Source organism: Onychostoma macrolepis, chromosome 15 (genome assembly GCF_012432095.1).
Source record: "Onychostoma macrolepis isolate SWU-2019 chromosome 15, ASM1243209v1, whole genome shotgun sequence".
NCBI classification, from domain to species: domain Eukaryota; kingdom Metazoa; phylum Chordata; class Actinopteri; order Cypriniformes; family Cyprinidae; genus Onychostoma; species Onychostoma macrolepis.
The window spans coordinates 17943992-17965088 of NC_081169.1; the positions used below are offsets into that span (position 1 = coordinate 17943992).

Consider the following 21097-nt stretch of genomic DNA (forward strand, 5'->3'; position numbering starts at 1 on the left):
TCTCATTCGTTTTTGTTTGTATGTACGGATTTAATTCATATTTATATTATAATTAGTCTTTTGCCTCCAAAATGTTTGTGTGTAGCGGTAAGAAACCTAATTCGCTGTCAAGGCAACCAGTAGTGGGAACGCCCGATAGCAACCTCATCGCCAGCCCCTGGCGACACGCAGTGACAAAAGTCGCTGTAGTGTGAACGCGTTGCCACCATGGCGAATGATAAAAATGTATTCCAGTGATGAAGGATTTTAAATGTCTGACCGTAATCACTGTTGAGTATGACTGTAGGTTAACCCTGCCTGCATAAAATGTTTGAAAATGATTAACAGTTCAAAACAATCATTAGAAATTTTGAAAAGTAATCAAATGTAATCAATTAAAGTGATTGAAATAGTTACACCACTTGTTACATTTTAAATAAATTAACTTGTAATCTGTAACCTTCCCAACAATATATATACGACTTATCCCAGGGAAAGTTTGATGCCTATTATTAGACAGAATTTCCTCCAAAAACAGCTCAGGAAATGTGAGTAAAAAAAGTGTCCAGATTCCGTGTGGGCCTAGTGATAACCTCCACATCCATCCTTCCTTAATGGACGTGACCTCATGGTCACCTTTGTTACGCCGATTCTCTAGAAGGCGAATTTCGTTGAAGTGTTGTATTAAAGTAATGATTGCCTCCTGCTGAGAAAAGGCCTTTATGATCTATTAATATTCAAGCGCTTACAGGTGGTTTGGCTGTAAAGCAAATACATAAACATTCTCCTTCGTTACACTTGAATGTGGATCAAATGAACCGTGGGCACCTTTTTCCTCCTCCCACCAACTTTTTTTCCCCTCCCTTCCTCAAAGCTCTCAATTGAATTGTGGATGTGGTTTCGTAGCTAAGAGCGTTGAGTGCCTCTCCAAGCCAGCATGCCCACAGGAGCAGTGTACCATGTTTAAAGAGCATATCCTTGGTACCAACGTGCCTAGATAAACAGTATCCCTGGCCGCACGACTCTGTGAGACGTGCTCGCAAGCCCCCTCTGGAATCCGCAGCAGTCATCCCTGCCGGCCAGAGGAATGGAAACTGGAGACGGCATTACATCTGCCCGGCTCACCACGAAACACTGCACAGTCACCACGCCAGGCCCCACTCTGCCACCCCGTCCTCGACTCCACACACACACAAACACGAGCCGCCTCCAGGTTGGATCAAACAGCCCAGCTTTTAGAAGTTCTCACTTAGTCTGTAAAAGATTAACAAGTTATTGACTGCATGTTGACCCATGCCGGTCTCCTCCTCTCCTTAGTACTGTTATCTGATGGTTGGAGTGAGGGTGGCCTCCGGACTAAGTGAGTGTTGCTCGCTCCAGGCTTGAGTGGGCGGCTTTGATGTGAGATGTGCAACCCTGTGTGTGTGTGTGTGTGTGTGTGTGTTCCACAGCTTTCATAAACACCTCCACAAGTGCAGCATGACAGGAGAGGAGGCCATCCAATGGACTCACAAAGGACCACAAACACACATGCACGCACGGTCGTGCTTTTACAACTAATGTGGGCAGCCACAAGGACAAAATGCTGTGATTGATGTGTTTATTTGTTCTTTTTTTTTCTTCTTTGCATAAAGTTCGTGTCTGCGGTATTAGAGCGCACCGATTCCCAGCGTCCGCCCTTTAAAGGTTTATCCACATGTTTATAATTACAGATTTCCTCTTTTTCAAAGGTCTTAGACGAGTGTTGTTAATTTGAAAGGGATACTTTTGTTTCAGTTCTCCGACTTTGCCAAGTTGGAGGCCTCTGCTTGTCGGGCTGCTGAGATCATCGAGTTGGTCGTGGAGAATGGCTAAGACACTTTTGAAACAAAACATGGCTGTGAGGAGGTTTCGCAGATGTTTTGTGTTTAAAGACTTGTTAAGGAGAGAACAACAATACAATGAATGCAAGTATGAAGAATCACTCTTCAGTGTTTGGTGTCCAATGTCGGTTTGTTTGGGGTGCCTTTTAGTGAGAAACAGCCAAATCTGCATGAAAGGATAAACTGGGTTACGCAGTTCATATAAACGCAGACCGTACTAACATGCAGAAGTAAACTGCTTTTGATAATGTACAATTTTAAAAGCCTTGAAATACAAATCGACAAACACAATAAAACTTTGTTTATTTACATGCATTTTAAAATTAGATTTTAGGGTATTTTCAGACCTGTAGATCATTTGCTTTGTTCCCAAATGGGAACTTCAGTTGTTACAATGCTGCGTTTTGTTTTCACTGGGCTTGAAATTGTTTTTGAAATTGAATTTGTTTTCACCATTTCGAAGTGCAGCAAAATTTGTTAGGTATTCAGAAAAATTTGTGTATGTGTGTGTGTGTGTATATATATATATATATTTATATACATTTAGAGCAGGAATCAAGACTTTGTCGGGGCTCTATTCTTTGCAGTGCACCCATTTTGTAGCAGAGCAATGACTTTTTAAGCTAAAGAGCTTTGTTTTACTGCGATGACTAAAACTTAATCACCCACAGAATTAGACACTGATGCTTTTTGAATACTGCATTTCCCATTATGAATTATGATACCGCTTGGTTCATTGGTCCGTTGGGTCGGTTGATTTCTCAATACAAGTGAACCGCTTCAGAATTTGTTTTCAATCGTGCCGAGACCAACTTGTTCAGAGAATCCTGGACTGATTATTTTGGTGCAGATCTGAGAACGATATTCCTAAAAGAACTTAAAGAAAGAAAATATGCCAGAGCGTGTTATTCTTTGTCATGCAAATTTAGAATGACAAAAGGGTTAGTAAAAGATAACAATTTTTATTTTGGGTGAATTATCCCCTTAGTCTTTCAAATATTTGATTAGGTATTATATCATGTAGATTGTGTGCATTATTACTGTAGCTCAAATACACACAACCCCCATTTACTCGCATAATTTCTCGTTAAAAGTCATAAATTACTCTCTTGCCTTGACGTCGAGGTGTTATAAATAGGATGTGTAAAAAATTGCTTTAACATCTCAGGTTCCTGAAATTTTATGGCTGCTTACCAGCACAGAGAAGCTCTCTTTTTAATTTAGCTTCCCACAGGCTAACCAACTGACGCCTCTTCGCGAGGCCCTGTATTTCAACAAGGCCACAAAAGCCCCAGCGCTCGGTTTCCATTCTCCACTGGCTTTTGGAGAACAGAGTGTACCATCAGCAAACTTGTGTCCCATCAAGCTGGCCAAGCCTCATCTGTCAAAGCCAGGGTGAGCGCGAGAGCGGCAGGGCGGCGGGGTGAGGGAGAGGAAGCTCCCAGATAAACATACCGCAGCGCCTAAACTCCTAATCACTCTGCGCTTCCGTTTGTAGCCTCTATAATTAGAAGGCACTCTCTTCCATGTATTCCCAGTTGACGCAAATGCTTCTTGTGGCTTGGCACCTCATTTGGGGCGTGGGTTAGTTTATGGCCAGGCCGTAACTTGGTTTAGTCTTCTGATACAGCATAAATAGCTAACCGCTGTCTAATTCACTGGCCGACTCTGTTTTTCTTTTTCGTAGGCGCAATCTCAGCGTGACCCTTCCTTCGCTGCCGCAACCCCATCCCCCTTGCTTCCTGTCTTACCGCTCAATGAGATGGCAAAGCCACACCTAAAGCAGATGCTATTCCTAAGTGTGAAAACGAAAATAACGCGGGCAGAAATAGGACAGATGAGCTCATCTAGGACGGCCGCTGTTCCATTGTCATGTGTGCGAGAGTTCGTCTGATCTTCCGGCGATATCCTCTTTTTTAGATTTGTCAGACCACCCAATAAATGCTCGCCACAAATTAAACCCCTCTGTGAACTCCGCATTAGAGATTCAGCATTGGAAAATCACTAATTATTGTCATCTTAAATTACAGCAGTGAGATCGAGAGCCAGCGGCTAAATCCATCTTAATCGTAGTGTTGGAGAAACTTTCCAAAGCGGTAGTGACCAGACTTTCATGTGTGTGGAAAATAGCCTGTAGAGCTGTCACACTGTTTTTAGGAATAAGTTGTATGCGGCATTGCGTTGCCATGAAGGTTCGCTTCGGGGTTTTTTTCTGGTGTGGTTTAGTAAGTGTGTTGTTTACAGTAAGAGCTTATACTTTCTGTAGTTTCACTAACTTCAAATAAAAGTGGGAAAATGAGAGGCCCTGTCATCAGAGGTTCCACTTGGGTTCTCCTGCGGTTGTGTTTAAAACAAATCCATATACTCTCTGGCCCGGACAGCTGAGGGAAGATCTTGGCATGCAGTTAATGCTAGAACACAAATTGCAGTGGAACACGATTACCCTTTACAACCATGTAAACGTGTCTCATGAAATGCTCAGTACTTGACAGCAGTCTGGGTGCCATCATTTTTAACTTGCAGTATGTTCTTCTCAGTTTAAGCCCAGAATTGGTGCACTTAAAGCAAGTAAATGTTCAAATGAGATATATATTTCGAGTGGCACTTCCTGCCACTTTCATCGATAGATGAACAAGCATTGACTATCACTAGGCCACAATTCAGAAAGACCAGTTCCCAAATCCAAATGGTAAACCCCAAGAAAATTTAACTAGGGCTGGGAAAATACTAAAAACTTAAAAAGCATGGAGGAACATTTCTGTAGCCTCAAGAAATAAATGCTGCACTGGTTGCTTTGAATGATCCACATTAATCAAGCATTATGTTACTTTCCACTTATATATTTTTTCCATTTCCTGAGGCTGTGCTAATGTTTTATCCCAATTCCTATAGCTATATTTTCTTAAGTATGTGCCTTTCATCATGATGCTGTGATGTTATCAAATGTAAAAATTGCAGTTAATCTCAGAAAACTGATTAATTATGTCACATCATTTCCTGTGTCACAAATACTGTGGGAAATCGTGTTTGTTTAGTTGTGCTAAGGTGCACTGTGGTGAAATAAATGGCACTTTTCTTTTTCTGATCTACAGGTATGTTACTGGTGACTGCAGACACCCTTGGCCATGACTTCCACGTTTTCCAAATCTTTACTCACCCATGGGCATCTTCCCAGAGTGCGGTTCATCATCTATACACGCTTCACAGAGGAGAGACTGAGGCTAAGGTGTGAACACACATGTACACACACATTTACAGAAAAGCTTTTCCTTACTTTCAGCACTGTCCTTTAGCACGCACATATGGTACAAACTCATAAACTTGTATCCTCCAAATGGAAGATGTATCAACAATAAAAAGAAATTGTCTTGCATTCAAGTAATACATGGACAGGGATATTAATTCAAACTTCAAAGCTCCTTGTTCCATCCCTTGCTCACACGCACATGCCTATGTACACTCAGGCTATTTTCGGGGGAGTTATTGAGATGAAATATTGCCTTCCCGGGCTCTTTTAATCATTAGCATAATCATTTAAAGTCTTTGTGGGCCACCCACAACTGTTTACGGTTGCCTGTGCTTGTATGGCTCTGGAAATGTGCAATTTGAACATGCTTTTCATCGTCGGTGAATCCCCGCATGTTATCTAAATACTGTCAAGAGACATAAGACTTGGTACCACTGAGCTCCAGAACACAGTACTGCTGTCTCGGGCTCTTTTGTAGTATATAGGGCAGTGTATGATAGACAAAAAGTGTGGGTATGACCCATCTGATTGATCTTAAGCATGACAATGAGATACATAGTCCCTTGCTACTGCAGTATACATGAAAAATATGAGTGTAACTGTAATCTGAAGATCTAGTTACTGTTCAACTGTCCACCAACTAAAGGTTAAGAACATCAGGGCTTTTCCATGGTCACAGCACATGCATTTTTTTGTACCTGGAGAACTTTTGCCCCCAGTTCAAAACAAAATTACGTGGACCCACGTGAAATATTTGTGCTCTCAGCAGTTAGTCTTTGCTTATTCTAAAACTTCCTCCCCTGTGGCTCCCATGATCAGTTTTCAACACTCTGGAATCTGAAGACCTGAAACTATTAGTGTTGCCAATGTGTTTTCAATCACCAAGGCTGCAAAAAAAGAGAAAAGTTGCTAAAAATACCTCAGACGGCTGGTGAGAGCTTAGATTGTGCTCCTGACCGGAGCTTTTACTCTTGCACCTTGGGGTCAAGCTTGGGGCTTGTAACACCTACGATATCTTAGGCTATGAGGTCATGGACGAGAGGACATTCCCACTGGGACAATATGGTTGCGCTTGCGACTTTACACCACTCTCTCTTAAATCCCTGGAAATAGGCTCTTGGCAGCACTGAATATAGGCTCCGTAATTTTCCCATTTCATCCCAGCTTTATAAATTACGAATATAGAACAGCTAATGGTGTTATTTGAAACAGAATTGGGCTTTGCAATTTATCCATCCAGTTAGCCAGATGTTTGTTGCATTTTTACCTCACTTTAGCATAGTAAAACATAGTTTACAATTTATAACTTCTGTGAAAACTAGAATCGTTAGTATCATCTGGCAGGATTGATTGCTTGGAGAAGTAACAGCAATCGCTATTCAAGTCACATGATTTGAAGTGCCAAATTTTATTTTATTTTATTTTTATATTATTTTTATATAATTAAATTAAAATACATTTTTTCCTATTTTAATAATATTCTGTTTTTAATTATTTTTTATTGTATTTTTATTTACTTTTTTATTTTCATTTTCACTTTGTAACATATTTATTCTTTTTGTTTTTAATTTTCTTTTCTAGTTAGGTTAAGGCAATGTGCAGTGGTCTCAAAACATATTTGATCATTTGATCAAACATATTGATCATTATTCAATCCATTATTTATTTATTTATTTTTACGTATGTTAGAATTTTAAACCAATAGAAGATGGTTAAATCCACATGCTTTTTTTGTATTTTATGTAATGTTATACTCAGGTTGAATAGTTGAAGCGGACATCTAAGGACATGATCTGATCATTAGCGTCTGCCAAGCCTTGGTAATCTATCTGGGTGCTTTAAAGTTTAATTTACTTTTGTGATCTATTGGGTTATTGCACAAATCAGTTTGGGAAATAACTGCAGTGATTTAGTTTTCCTCTCTCCTAAATGCTGTTTCATCCATTTAGCCTTGCAGCTGTTCCACCACAATATCTCCTTCAGTTGGCAAATTGTAAGGTTTTATTTGCTTAAGTAGAACTAATATTTATTCCGAAAGGGCCTAGACCCTTACTTACTCAGCCAGTGTCATGTTTGGATATGCACACAAACCTGATCTCTGCTATAGTTCATAGACTCACACTCTCGCAGTCTCACTGACACGTTCGATGTCTAAAAGCATGCCAGACATATTTCTCCCAATTTAAATCCTTCATTACATGACAAATATTAACACTGCAGTGGAATGAAAACTGTGCGTTATTCGCCTATGAGTGCCATGTAACTGAAGCACAGTCAAGTGTAATTTCTATAAGAAAGACTTGTCGTTTTTAACTTCTATTGCACTTATTTATTAAGCCCATTAGTGTATGTTTTTTTTTCTCCTTTTCACAATTCTCTTTGTCCCTTTACCCTTCAAATGCACTCTGAGCCAGGTGAAAAAGGCCGAATTGCTGGCTGGTTACTGGCCCGTGGGTGAAGTTTAAGTTCTTCTCGTTCCTGCTCCTTATATTGAAGGTGTGATTACCTTACCCAGCACCTCCAGGCATGGCAAAGAGCTGGAACCGAGCGTGTAAAACATTCTCATTTTCCCTCCTCTGTGAGCACAGGGCCGAGGTGGCCCGCAGCTCCGCTGAGATGAGAAAGGTGGTTAATCTGTCACCGGCTCATGCCAGGTTTGCTGCCTGGCCATGCGTTGGCTTTGATCTGGCATTGTAAACAGCAAAAACTGCAGAAAGCAAGCACCCTCCAAGATGCATTATCTTGAGCAGAACAAATAAAAGGAGTGATAATGCCTTGTGGGCGGACGCAGGCACCCGGCCTTATCTGGCTGGCTGATTGACTGTGCTTGTACTGACTCCCAGCCTGCTCCGAACTGACCTTAGTGTGCGTAAAGGTAAATAACCCACCAGGCTGCGTTGCCTGAAGCCATACACTGTTTTAGCTGTTCTGAGCAGCACATGACTGACCAAACAGCTCATTTGATTTATGTCTGATTATCTAATTTATAGATCTCAGACCTAAATCTTATTTTTACACCTGCAGGTGAAAATCTCTGGAGTGGTGTCGTCCCTGAACAGGAAATGGTCATTGATCTTGATTCATTTGCTCATCTCCGAGTTGGCGTATTCAGCGTGAGACTGATCTGAGACAGATAGAGCAGAATGACCTAGAATCAGACAGATCTCCAGACAGCTGCATTCCAGTAGCTGATGGCTATCCATAAAAAGTGCTGTAAAAAAGCCATTAGTTGAACCTTGCTGACGGCAGAGTCCTGTATCGGAAAGCTAAGCGTAAGATTTCTGGACCATGTCTTGGAGAAGGTCTACCATCAATTCATAGAGCTATATTCATTAACATAGGGCACGCTCTTGTGTTCAAAAACAGAATAGGATTTCAAGACACTGTCTTATAAAACTATGCTCATGACGCAAGATGCTGAAAAAACAGGGTGTGATTCTACAGCCATCTGATGCATGTATACACAGACCAACAATTTAAAAATAGCGTAGACTGAACATTAGAGTGGTAAACACAAGAAGCACGGGACACACTTTTGCTGTTTCATGGTTCATCTGTTTTAAGATGTTTATAAATGCAAAAGCCAGGTTAGATATTCAGGTTTTTCATGCCATTAACCAAGATCTGGTGATCAGTTCCAAAACCTCTTCATCCGAGTGCCTAGGCGTGATTACCAGCACCTCTTTCTCATTCCTCTCAAGTGTTTCGTAACACATTTTTAGAGATTTTATCTGTTTATCTTTGCCAGAAACTTTCTTATGACTAACCCTATTGAAAATTCCAACAGAAGTCAGGTTGCATTCCTTAAAGTTGGCATGAAATTAAAATTCACTCAGTCCATTTTCTAAATGCGTGTTATTGATATTGCGTATGATTCATCCATGCATACGCTTCATTTCATCATATGTACACTGCCATTCAAAAGTTTGGGATCAGTGAAATATTATTGCAATTTCTAGTATTGGTTTTCTATTTTAATATACTTTAAAATATAATTTATTTCTGTGACGCAGCGCTGAATTTTCATCAGCCATTATTCCAGTCTTCAGTGTCACATGATCCTTCAGAAATCATTCTAATATGCTGATTTATTATCAGTGTTGAAACTGTTGTGCTGCTTAATATTTCTTTGGAACCCGTGATACTTTAAAAAAAAAAAAAAATTTGATGAATAAATAGTTTTATTCAAAATTAGTGCCGTCAAAACGATTAATCGCATCCAAAATTTTTTTTTTTTTTTTTTTTTACATAATATATAAGTGTGCACTGTGTATATTTATTATGTATATATAAATACAAACACTAGGATTAAAATATTACTGTGTTGGTGTGTGCCAGACTTCTCCAATAATTTAGTCCTCTTCGACTGCAAGCTTGCTTTCAGATCTGCTTTCGTCCAATCAACAACCAATGGATAGAACCAAGTCCACACCACATTTATTTTTCTTTGATAATGTGTTTAACTTGAATGTATGGCCCAATTCAATTCAATTCAATTCAATTCATGTTTGTTTGTATAGTGCTTTTCATGATACAAATCGTTACAAACAAAGCAGCTTCACAGAAAATGAAAGTTTCTACATTACATTTAGGAGTAGTTTATCAGTGGTGAGTGACTATGTCAAGGTGATGTCCATTTGGCAGAAATGCACAGTAAAAATCATGCAATTAGTAAATGACATGTATTTAAACAAACGGTGAACACAATTAACAGCAATGGTTATATGTTGTGATCAAACTTATAGGAAAATTTGGTAGTTTTGTACATTGGTTCAGGGTTGTCGTCATCTGAGGTCCTCGGAGGGGTTGGCATCATCTCTTCTCAGGTGTTCAGTCATCTCAGATCTTCATAAGAGGTTGGATCCATTCCAGACTGAAGCATGTGTAGTTCCTAGTTACCTCAGGATTCCCGTCCCATGGCAGAAACAGAAAAGCAAACAGAGAAAAAATGAGCCTAGCTGCTGTTCCAACCAAAGAATGATAATGTCCCAATACAAAAGAAAATCCACTACCTCTGTTACATTCTGACTTTAAGCCAAATTTTGGAGGAAAGGCATTACTGTATTGTTCATACTGTTCACTCAAGACCCTATACTCAAAAAGCATCCTGTAATGGTGATTTCGTACATTTTAATGGTGATTGTTCATTTTCAAATCCGAACCAACTCAAATCTGAAAGCTGGTTTTGAGCTTCTTTCCTTTGTCTTCTCTCACCCTTGCTCTAGGTGCAGGACATCTGCTTCAGCCATGACTGCCGCTGGGTGGTGATCAGTACTCTTCGTGGTACCTCTCATGTCTTTCCCATCAATCCGTACGGTGGAGCGCCATGCGCACGCACGCACATGTCTCCACGTGTGGTCAATCGCATGAGCCGTTTCCAGAAGAGTGCCGGACTAGAGGAGATCGAGCAAGAGCTGAGCAGCAAACAGGGTGGCCGGTGTAGCCCCATTCCTGGCCTCTCTAGTAGCCCATCGGGATCACCACTACATGGTTAGCAAACATTATGCATTTTTTTGGAAACATTATGCACCTCTTGCACTTCTGCAATCGTTCATAAGTTAGTAACACAGTAGTCGTTCTGTTGAAAACCTACTGAGATGGCAAAATGATCAATTTTTAATTAATTACTGTGGACTTTTTTTTTTTTTATATACATTTTTGGTGACATTGAATTAAAGAGAAATTCTAAAATGTAATATTTACATTTTTCATGTATATACGTTTCTTGAATTCATAGCTAATAGGCATCTTACTAGAATTTGAAATGGAGCAAGTAGATCCTGGCCATTCAGGGGTTAATCGAGTCACCCTAGCAGACCTTGTGTTTGAGCCTGTTGACCTCTGTCACAACACTGTGATGTTTGTCAAACACTGTCCCTGGCTGCAAACACACTATCACTGACCACGTCTGACCGTTACGTACATACACACCCACCCACCCACCAGCACACATACTTCTCATCTCTGTGCTGATTGCCACAGGAGCTGGCACGCCTGTCAGTGTTGTTTGCCCATCAGCACTCCCCACTCCGTAAAGCAGAGGTCTGATTAATCAATACCCCCGTGCTCGCCGAAAGAACCCCGCTGATACGGACACAGGAGACTCCAGTCAGCCGCAGGGTGTTTGCAGAGCTTCCCAAATGGCTCAAGAGAGCCTCACTTTCTCTGCCACCCAAAGTCATATATCAAATGACCCTATACTGGTGCTTCAAAAAATAGTTTGCTAAAGTATTTTAGAGTAAATGTAAATCAGTAAATGTAAACTATTTATTTTATTTATTTATAAAATTTAGAAGCCTCAGAATAATGTATCAAAATAATCTGTTTGGCTACTGCATTGCATCTTGCTGATTTTCAGCATAACCACATTTTTAAAGTTAAAATTGAAATGTTATGGACTATATAAATATAATTTATTTATTTATTTCTGTTTTTATTATTTATTAATTTAATGTATTTTTTTTAGAAGCTGCCTCTATCCAAATCTGAATACAGATATAAGCATTCAAATAATCTATTTTACTGCTGCATTGCATTTTGCTTATTTACAGTGTATAATGTTATAAGTGCCACATTTTTAAAGTAAAGATTTAAACTTTTAAACCTACAGTGGTGGCCAAAATGATTAGAACACTATTATTTTCACCAGCTGAAAAATGGTTTTAAGTCAGTTATTTCTGTCTTTTGCTGTAGGTAGGTTTCTTGAAGCATCTTGAGGATGTTGCCACAGTTCTTCTGGATTTAGTCTGTCTCAGTTTCTTCATGTCATTCCAGACAAACTGGATGATGATCAGATCAGATCTCTGTGTGGAGCACAAAATTCTCACTGGATTATTACAATTAATGGCATGTTTGGAAATGTAAACTGATATTTCCTACTGACACACTACAGCAAAAGATAGAAATAACTGAATTCTGTTCTAATCATTATTATAATAATTTTGGCCACTACTGTATATATACAAAAATATATTTTATTTGATATATAATTTATTACATGTAATACATCCTTCTTCTTACTACTATTTTTATATATTTTTTTAAATAATCATGTTATTAATTTGAGTGACTTTTGACTGTCTCAGAGACAATATAAATAACTTTTTTTCACTTCGAGTTGAGCAAAGCTGTGACATCACAGGGCCGGAATGTTTGGGGTCCCGTGTAGAGATGGTTACCAGCAACCATGAAAGTGGGCCTCAGAAGCCCTGTCATAAATCAGACTCGCTTTTCAAAGCCGGGCATTAGAAGCACCTGTCAACAATTAGTCCTATCAGCTTCAGCCCGATGAGACACTTTGACAACAGGGTTCTGAGGTGACATTTTTTTGTAGTGGGAACAGGATTGGGGAATCTAAGAAACAGAAGTCTGAGGCAGTTCGTATGCCTTAGAGGCAAACCTTGGACTGTCCGGATTTTATAACCTCAAGGATCATTCCATAATTCCTTAAGCCAAAAGATGGGAGGATAGCAGGATGTGGCTTTTGAATTAAGATGAAACGGTGTGGGGGAGAAAGGGAGACAAAGTGGTCTGCACTTTTCCGTGGTCCCTGAGGGCCTCTCCTATGGGCTCATACTTGGAGCTGGAATGCTTGAGCCACTCGCATATCCTGCTGGAGATGTTTGCTTTATTTTCAAACCAGTCATTCAGTTTTTCTTACTATTTTTTTTAACATTATATTTCAATGTATTACAAATTACATTGAAATTTGCTCTTCTTCACACTTTTATCATTCACCTTCCTAATATATGTTAATAAAACTTTTTTTTTTGCAAATGACACATTTGTTTAATAAACTGAATTCCAGTGAAATTATTTCTTAATTTTGTTGTAATTTCATACATTTACAATTGGCTGCATTTATTTGATCAAAAAATACCATGAAACAGTAATACTGTGGAGTATTATTACATTTGAAAACAAATGTTTTAATATATTTTAAAATGTAATTTATTCCTGTGATGGTAAAGCTGAATTTTCATCAGTAATTATTAATCCAGTCTTCAGTGTCACATGAATCTTCATAAATCATTGTAATATGCTGATTTGGTGCTCAAGGAACATTTATTATTATTATCAATGTTTATAACAGTTGTGCTGCTTAATATTTTTGTGTAAAGCATTATGCAGTGTATATATATTTTTTTTTCTTCAAAAGAACAGCATTTATTTGGAATAGTAATCATTTTTAATGTAATTTAACTGTTTATTGTCACTTTTAATGCATCTTTGCTGAGTAAAAGTATTTTAAAAAGTAAATAAAAGTACATTTTTGCTAAGAAAAAAGAAAAAAACTTGTTGATTCGCTAAACAATGTAATGACAACAGGATTTCTACAAATAAATAACATTTTCTGCATTTTCCTTCTCTAGGAAACTACATTTTACGTCATCGTAAAATCAGCAAAATTGTTTTTGTGGTTGTCACACTTTTAAATCCTTTTCCGCTATGATTAGTTATCAGACACGAAAAGAGAAAAGGCTATCAGCGTTTGCTTTTCCGTTGGTTTTGTTCATTTTTGGGTCCATGAGCGTGAACGGAGGCGGCAGAAATAAATGATTGATAAGAAAAGCTGCGGCGCAGTAGCCACAACAGTAGACTGGCAATTGTCTCCTGTGACAACTCATTGATTTAGGGAAGGAACTAGAGAAGTACACATCCTTCAGAGCTGGCACTCTGTAAAAATAGAAACCACAATCGGGCTTTCTCCTCTCCTAGTTTAATTGTGGATTTTTTTCCCCATCTATTTTAGGAGCCACATCCCCCTCGACTTAGGTTCATGGCATTGTTAGATAATTCAACAAGTCCTTCTTTGTTCAGTGCTAACAGACAGTTAATTCATTCGTTTAGGTGCTGATTTCTGCTGTTTCTGTTGTTTTGTCCGTCTGCCTTTTCTACCTATAACTGAACAAAAGCCAAAGGAAAATGCTTCTTGAAGCATAACTGTTGTTGTATGGTTTCCATTGACAGGAGTGTTTGGGGTACATGTGGCTTTGGTAGCCATGCTGTGCAGCGGTTAAGCTCTGTGTCGGCAATGTGCGAGGATGTGAGGAGTGCGATGGAAAGAGCCGTCTGGACTGAGGCGGTCACATTTGCTTTGAGCTTACATGAAATTCAGTGTCGGTTTGACAAAACTTGGTGGTCTCCTTCTTTGCGTATGTTCATTGACAATTTTGAAAGGAAAAACAAGGTGCAACAGGAAGCTGTTAATTCGCTGTTATTGAGTTAGGGATAACGGGATACTTCCTTTGAGCCATTTAATGTCAGCATACAGCTTGTTTGGGTTTCAGGCTTGTTTTATCAGTAACTACGCCTGTTTACACCATTCATCATCTTAAAGCAAAAACAGCCAGACATGGATGCTTTTGTGGAACTGATGACACGATGTTGTTTGGAGCAAACTGTTTTAAAAAGCTCAAAGCTGTGGTTATTAATTTGACACAGATCAAATCTAAATGACATTCATTCAACTCTTGAAATACTTATATACATTCCAAAACTTTTTTTTTATTCTTAAGTGAGGATGCATCATTTCAAATAAATGCTATTCTTTTGAACTTTATATTCATCGAGGAATCATGGGGGGAAAAAATGTTTCACTGTTTCAATAAATATTAAGCAAATTGTGGACATTAAAATGATTTCTGAAAGATCATGTGACACTGAAAACTCAAGTAAAGATGCTGAAAATTCAGCTTTTCCTTGACAAGAATAAATTACATTTTAAAATATATTAAAATAGAAAACTGTTACTTTAAATTGCAATAATATTTCCACAATTTTACTGTACTGAATAAATACAGTATGAATCTTTCAAATAAATGCACCCTTAATTTAATTAAATTTAAATGCACACTAAAAATGACAGACCTTAATGATTGTGTAATTTGCATTGAACAGAATGTATTAAATTATGTAACTTTTTCACCCAAATGTTATAATATAATTAGATAGTTTTTCGTTAGTGCTCTCAGACTTTTGGAGCCCGCTGTATTTGTATATAACATCAAATCCAGATATCTGCATTTGAAATATGGGACTGAATGAGACTTTCATCTTCCATTTATTGTCTGTTGTTGGGCTGTAATGCCTTTAGAGCAGATTATAAGTTTTGATTTCGTGTTGAGTGTGGCGGTAAAGTGTGTGTCACACTCACTGAGTCCTGTGCTGAATCATTTACAACCATCAGATCTCTTCTGTTTACTCTCTCTCTCTTTCTGTGTGTGTGTGTGTCTGTGTGTCTGTCCGACATGCAGCCAGATGAGCCGATCTGATCTGTACGGGCAGGGCCAGCAAACACTCTCTGTAATCACAAACTGCCTCCTCCCTTGTTTGTGGCACACACACACTCTCTTAAATTCCATCACAGCTTCACAGCGGCTCTCCGGCTCTCAAAGATAAAGCTCAGCTCCGCTCACAAAACAACAGACGTGCAATCAGCCCAGGCATCAAAGTGCCGCTCTTGTTTTAACATACCACAACTCTGCATCATGTACAGTCTCATTCAGACTCCCTATCCTGAAGATTTATTACTCTGGTTACAAAGTCTCGTCCTATTGCAGAGCACAGTACCGGTCCAGGCCTCTGTGTGGCGCTGTGTTCTCAGCTTTTTGTTGACAGGCCAGTTTCAAATGAAGCACCTTATTTCACTCCATTGGCAGAGAGAGGAAAAAAACTTATGCCTGAATCATGCCACTATGTTTTGTCTTGATATGAATCTAATCCAGCAAAAGGACCAGAGTTACTCTGTAATTTGTCCTGAATTTTATGAATGGCCTCCTCTTAAAAGCAAACAGCAATGCTTCCACTCTGACTTATGCCTTAAAGATAAATGATTTGTAATGGCTTTTTATTGGTCGTCTTTGACTAGATTTTTTTTATGACTTATTATTTTTTTTACATTTTTTGTTAAATATTTAATTTCACTTTTTTTTTTTTTTTAAATGTCATTGAACAAACAATAAAATACAATAAAATATTACAATATTATTGTAATATTTTATTGTTTGCTTTTAGTAAAGTATGCTTGTTTCCAGAAAATAAAGCAGTTTTAAACGGTTGTACTTTATAAAGTCATACATATTTGTTGTTTGATCATATTCTATTTTACTGGACATTTTTATAGTTTAAATGCTTACCGTTGATCTTAATTCTAATTTTTTAAGAAAATCTTTTTCTTTTTTTTTCTTTTTTTCTTTTTTTTTCTTGCAGCATTGTCTTTCCCCTGGCATGGTGAATGTAAACATCTCATTGAGACTGTGTTGTTGTTTGGCCTGGGTGGCCTGGTATGTGTTTTTTGTTTTGTTTTTTTGTTTGTCTCGCTCTCATGCGAAAACTTTTTGAGTGGGCTGGTGTGTCTTTATCAGGCAGAGTGAGCCATGACGATGTGCTGCCCTTTCCCACTGTGAGGAAATGTGATTTTGACACTTCTCATGACCTGAGACCCTGCACTGTCCCACAGTGAAATTTTCGCTGTACCCTGATGCAATGCAGCATTCCTCCTCTTGCTGTCAGCAAGTCAGATATGATTCTTTGAAATATTAATAATTCTCTATATTGTGTTTCTATATTTTATCATATTAAGCTTTATAAGCTTTGGTGGTTGAGTACTTTTACATGGAGTAAATATTATTTATTTATTTTTTTCTCAGGCTTTTTTATGTGTAACTTAGACCAAAACCACAAACTGCACAGGAAATGAAAACAATGATATGTTTCTGTTTGCACAGTATAATTTTATGGTAAGCAAATAAATGGATTATATTGCCTATTTTGTGGCTGAAACAGCTGTTGGATATGCGTGTTTTTGCCATATTGTCAAATCAAGACTAGTAATGATGGAATGTCTGGTTTTTAATTTCTTATTGTAAATTCTTTGATATTATTTAATCTTTTCAGGGTTCTACCAGTTAAAACCACCTTTGGTTTGTATTTTTGGTTGTAATTACGATCTTTGGCAGTTCTGCAGGGTTGATGTTGTGGTTGGATACTAGATATTTTAATTACATTAATGAGTTTGAAAATAGTGCTCTGTCTAGGCAGGAAAAGATTACCACTTTAGTGTGCCTTTGGAAATGCAATGGAGCTTTTGAGTTCTATGAAATTTTGATTATTGACATTTCTAGGCTAGAACAATTTTTAAAAATATTTATTAAAGGAAACATCATTTGTCAGTGCTGTTTAACACGTCCATGGCACGGGCACAAGAAACAGGAAATTCTCCCACATTTCCTTTTCATTCAGCTGCTGCAGCACTGGAATTGCACTGGTCTTTTTTAATAATTAAATGTCATAATTTAAGAATCAACCATTATAAACCCATATTCATCAACCACTAATTTGAATATTGGGGGTGCCGTGTGCCCCTCAGTGTCTATAGCTGTTACGACTCTATCAGGCAGCGAGTTGATTGACATCCTGGTGCTTTGAATTGAGCTTATTCACTAAAACATTTCCTTTTTTTCCTCTGACAGACCAGCATAGGGTTTCATTTAGACATGTCTGAAATGACACTGCAGCGTTCATGACTGGGAGGAGAGAATACGGTTCCCACTTACCCATAAGTAAATTGACATGATCAGATTACGTGCTCCTGATCAGAGCCACATGCCGAGGTGCATTGATTGAGTCTGCTGATGCCTTCCTGTTCATCTTCTCATGCACCGTTTGCAAAGTCTGCTCGTCTGAGGTGAAACATCCTCTCACACACACATTGCCTTGCAAACAAACTCGCTCACATATGGTTTCAGTAAGGCTGTTATCTGAGCCACAGAAGAGTGTAGATTCCCACTGTCACCAAGGTGCTCCTCTGATGAGCTGTAAACGCTGACATGTTGTAAACTATTGGATCTGATTTCAGACAGCCTCATAGCTAGATGTTCGGATGTAGTTTGGTTAATAAATTACATGCTTGAATGCTTTCACATTTTCTAAATGCGTATATTGCTATTATACAGCAGTGAATAATTTCGGTCATGATGTAATGGCTTGTAATCATACGGCGACTTCTGAAGTGAAATCAGCACACGAGGGGAAACAGAAAACGTACATTTTATTACGCAGTTTGAAGTCTTACGGTGAAAATACTCATACGGCACGACGTCTGGTAATAGCAGGAAGTTTCATATAATGTTTCTGCTCATTAAAGCGGATGCCGTACAACCCAAAAACTTTGTAAGAAAAAAAGCTCTGCTGTCACTTTAAAAGCACTCTCATTCACTGGCGGTTGGGGAAAAGACTGGCAGTTGGCCATTTTCACATAGGCTGGCTTGACCCCATGCAAGCCTGAAAATAGCAGCGAACAGATACTGTAAAAGCAGAGGCAACCAGAAATGGCTTTTCCACCAATGTCTGATTTCTTCTGAAAACAGTAAATCTTGTGAAGTTTATTTTCTTTGCAGCATCTGTGTTTTATAATGGTTCTTTTAATTTGTTTTCACTTTGTCCACCGGGATTGCTTTTATCCGGCGCTTTCTGGCCTCTCCTTTTACTTACTTTCCTTCCCCCCCCCCCTTTCCACTTGTAGTACTCCTCCTTTGAAAGTGTGTATTTTAATAATGATAGCTCTGGGAATTGGCACAGGCAGACTTGACATGACAGCGCCTTCCCCCTGAGTGCGGCGGTACCGCCATTGTTCCTTTTCCTCTCCACTCATCCCTCTTTTTTTTTCCTCCTCCCCTCCCGTCCTAATCCCTACCTCCTGTGAACTACGCTCTTACAGGAGCATGTCTGGGAAACCTGGACGAGCGCGAAAGACATGAATGGGTGAAACCGAATATATCAAAGTAGTCCCAAACTGGGAGTGCGCGACTTTTTTCTAGGAATTCAAGTCTTCCGCAGATGCTCCTAAAGCCTGGCGATTTCTCAGCGGTTGACACTTTGGAACGTCCTGCGATATTCTGTCCCCGGGAGCGTTATTCGCATTGGCGGCCGTCGAGGTTGCATTTTTAAAAAAATTCATTTCAGTGGTGATGCGATTAAAATGGGACAACGTTTGCGTACGAATGTTGTTTTTTAGGTTTATGTGTGCAAATGAAGCAAATAACGAATGGAAAGCGTCAGCTTAGATGGATCGCTTGTGTTCATTGCTTTATCAGATGCAAATAGAACAGCTTGGGGGAGAAAAACAAGATATCAGTGACAGGGCGACCAGGTCTGTGCCATTAGAAGAAAATGCAAATGGAGCGGAGTGAGCTCGAACAGAAGGGTCAGGTGACAGAGGGCGACCCGGCCGGCCTCTTGGAGTTAGGCCTGCGACGGCTGTGGATTTGCATTGATGGATCTTCTTTCCATTGGCTTGTCATGTATCACTGCGCAGGCCATCACACATGAGTCATTAATCAAATGACGGCTCCATAAGCAGTATCGTTTTGACTGGCCAGGCGCCTTGCCGCTCTCGGACGTGCCATTCTTGAGGGTTTCGGCCAAGCCTGCCACACTCGGGTTGACGTCATGCGGCGGCTGAGTTTCACATCATCCCGTGCAAGGCGTCTGCTTTTGGAGGGCTTAAGCTTTGCCGCCGTGACGCTGGCTGTTTGCGTGCGTGTCCGCAGGCGTTTGATTTAGTGGGGGTTAAAAAGTGCGCCGAGACTGAGTGTGTCCTTCTTGGAAAGATGCTAAATTCATTAAGATTTTTCTTCCTCTACTCCTCGTCTTTGTCCATCAGAAGCACCATTATGGGTTTTCAGGCTGCTTCCTGTTCAAATTCCTTTTCTTTTCTGCTGCTCTTGCACACAAAAGGTGGCTGCGCTTGGGGTGTAGTGGTTTTGAAATGTGAAGTGCCCTTGAGATCCGGGCCCTGTGTGGAATGGCGCAGGGGTTTGTGTAATGTCTCCAGCCAAAGCAGACCTTTATCGAGGGCCATGAGGCCTAAATGGCCTCTCTTTGGTTAAGCACAAAGACAGCGTTTCTGGGTATTAGAGAGACACAGAGAGGCTGGCTAATGATCTAAAACCCCTCCAACACTGTGGCACGGCCGCTCTCAGCGCTTTTGCCCTCAGATAATCATTGTTTTGTGTCTCAGGTATTTCTCCGACCCCCTGAATACCCTCTTCCTGGCGATATTACAATGGAAGCAAGGAAAATGTTCGTTGAGATTATTGGGCTGGTCTGAAATATTGTATGTTGAAAGGGAGTTAAAAACACAAAAAGCAGCACTTCAACTTTTTGTGGAATATTTGTGTAGCGTACATCTGCACTATATTGTTTTTGCTTTTTTAAGAAGTGCATGGAAGCATATATCAAATTGATTCCTGTATAGTTGGAATGAAAGGCAACACAAAAACAAATGAAAACTGATTAAAAGTGGATAATTAAGGGGAGAGAAGTAGAAACATTGTATCTGTTGTGTTTGTTTCTCTTAAGAGGATATGCTATGGATTAGTTATGTGTGTTTTAGCATGACTGGAAGGCTTGACCGTTCAGCATTATTTTTATAAACTCTTTTTATACCACATATCAGTAAAGACTTAACAGGCTGTTGATTTAATGTTTTTGAAAGATGTCGCTTATGCTCACCAAGGCCGCATTTATTTTTTCAAAAATACAGGAAAAACAGGAATATTGTGAAATATTATTATAGTTTAATTTACTGATTTAACATTTTAAAATGAGTGCTGTCAAACGATTAATCGTGATTAATCGCATTCAAAATAAAAGTTTTTATTTAGATAATATATCTGTGTGTACTGTGTATATTTATTATGTATATATAAATACACACACGCACAGTATATATTTTGACAATATTTTCATGTATTTACATGTACATATTTATTCATATAATTCATATATATATATATATATATATATATATATATATATATATACATTTAATATAAACGTAACATATTTTTCTTAAATATATACATGCATGGTTGTGTATTTATATATACATAATAAATATACACACTACACACACATATACTGTGTAAAGAAAAACTTTTATTTTGGATGCGATTAATCATCTGACAGCACTATTTAAAATGTCATTTATTCTTGTGATGGCAAA

General features: G+C 38.8%; 1 protein-coding gene across 5 annotated transcripts in view; it reads left to right on the forward strand.

Annotated features, from left to right (window-relative positions):
* bcas3 (BCAS3 microtubule associated cell migration factor) overlaps positions 1–21097 on the forward strand; it is a 241720-nt gene that overhangs the window by 45293 nt on the left and 175330 nt on the right. For all 5 annotated transcript variants that reach the window (XM_058745647.1, XM_058745646.1, XM_058745648.1 and 2 more), the window contains exons 14-15: positions 4934–5067; positions 10314–10578. In XM_058745647.1, the coding sequence (XP_058601630.1) occupies positions 4934–5067; positions 10314–10578 (399 nt within the window). The remainder of the gene's footprint in view (positions 1–4933; positions 5068–10313; positions 10579–21097) is intronic.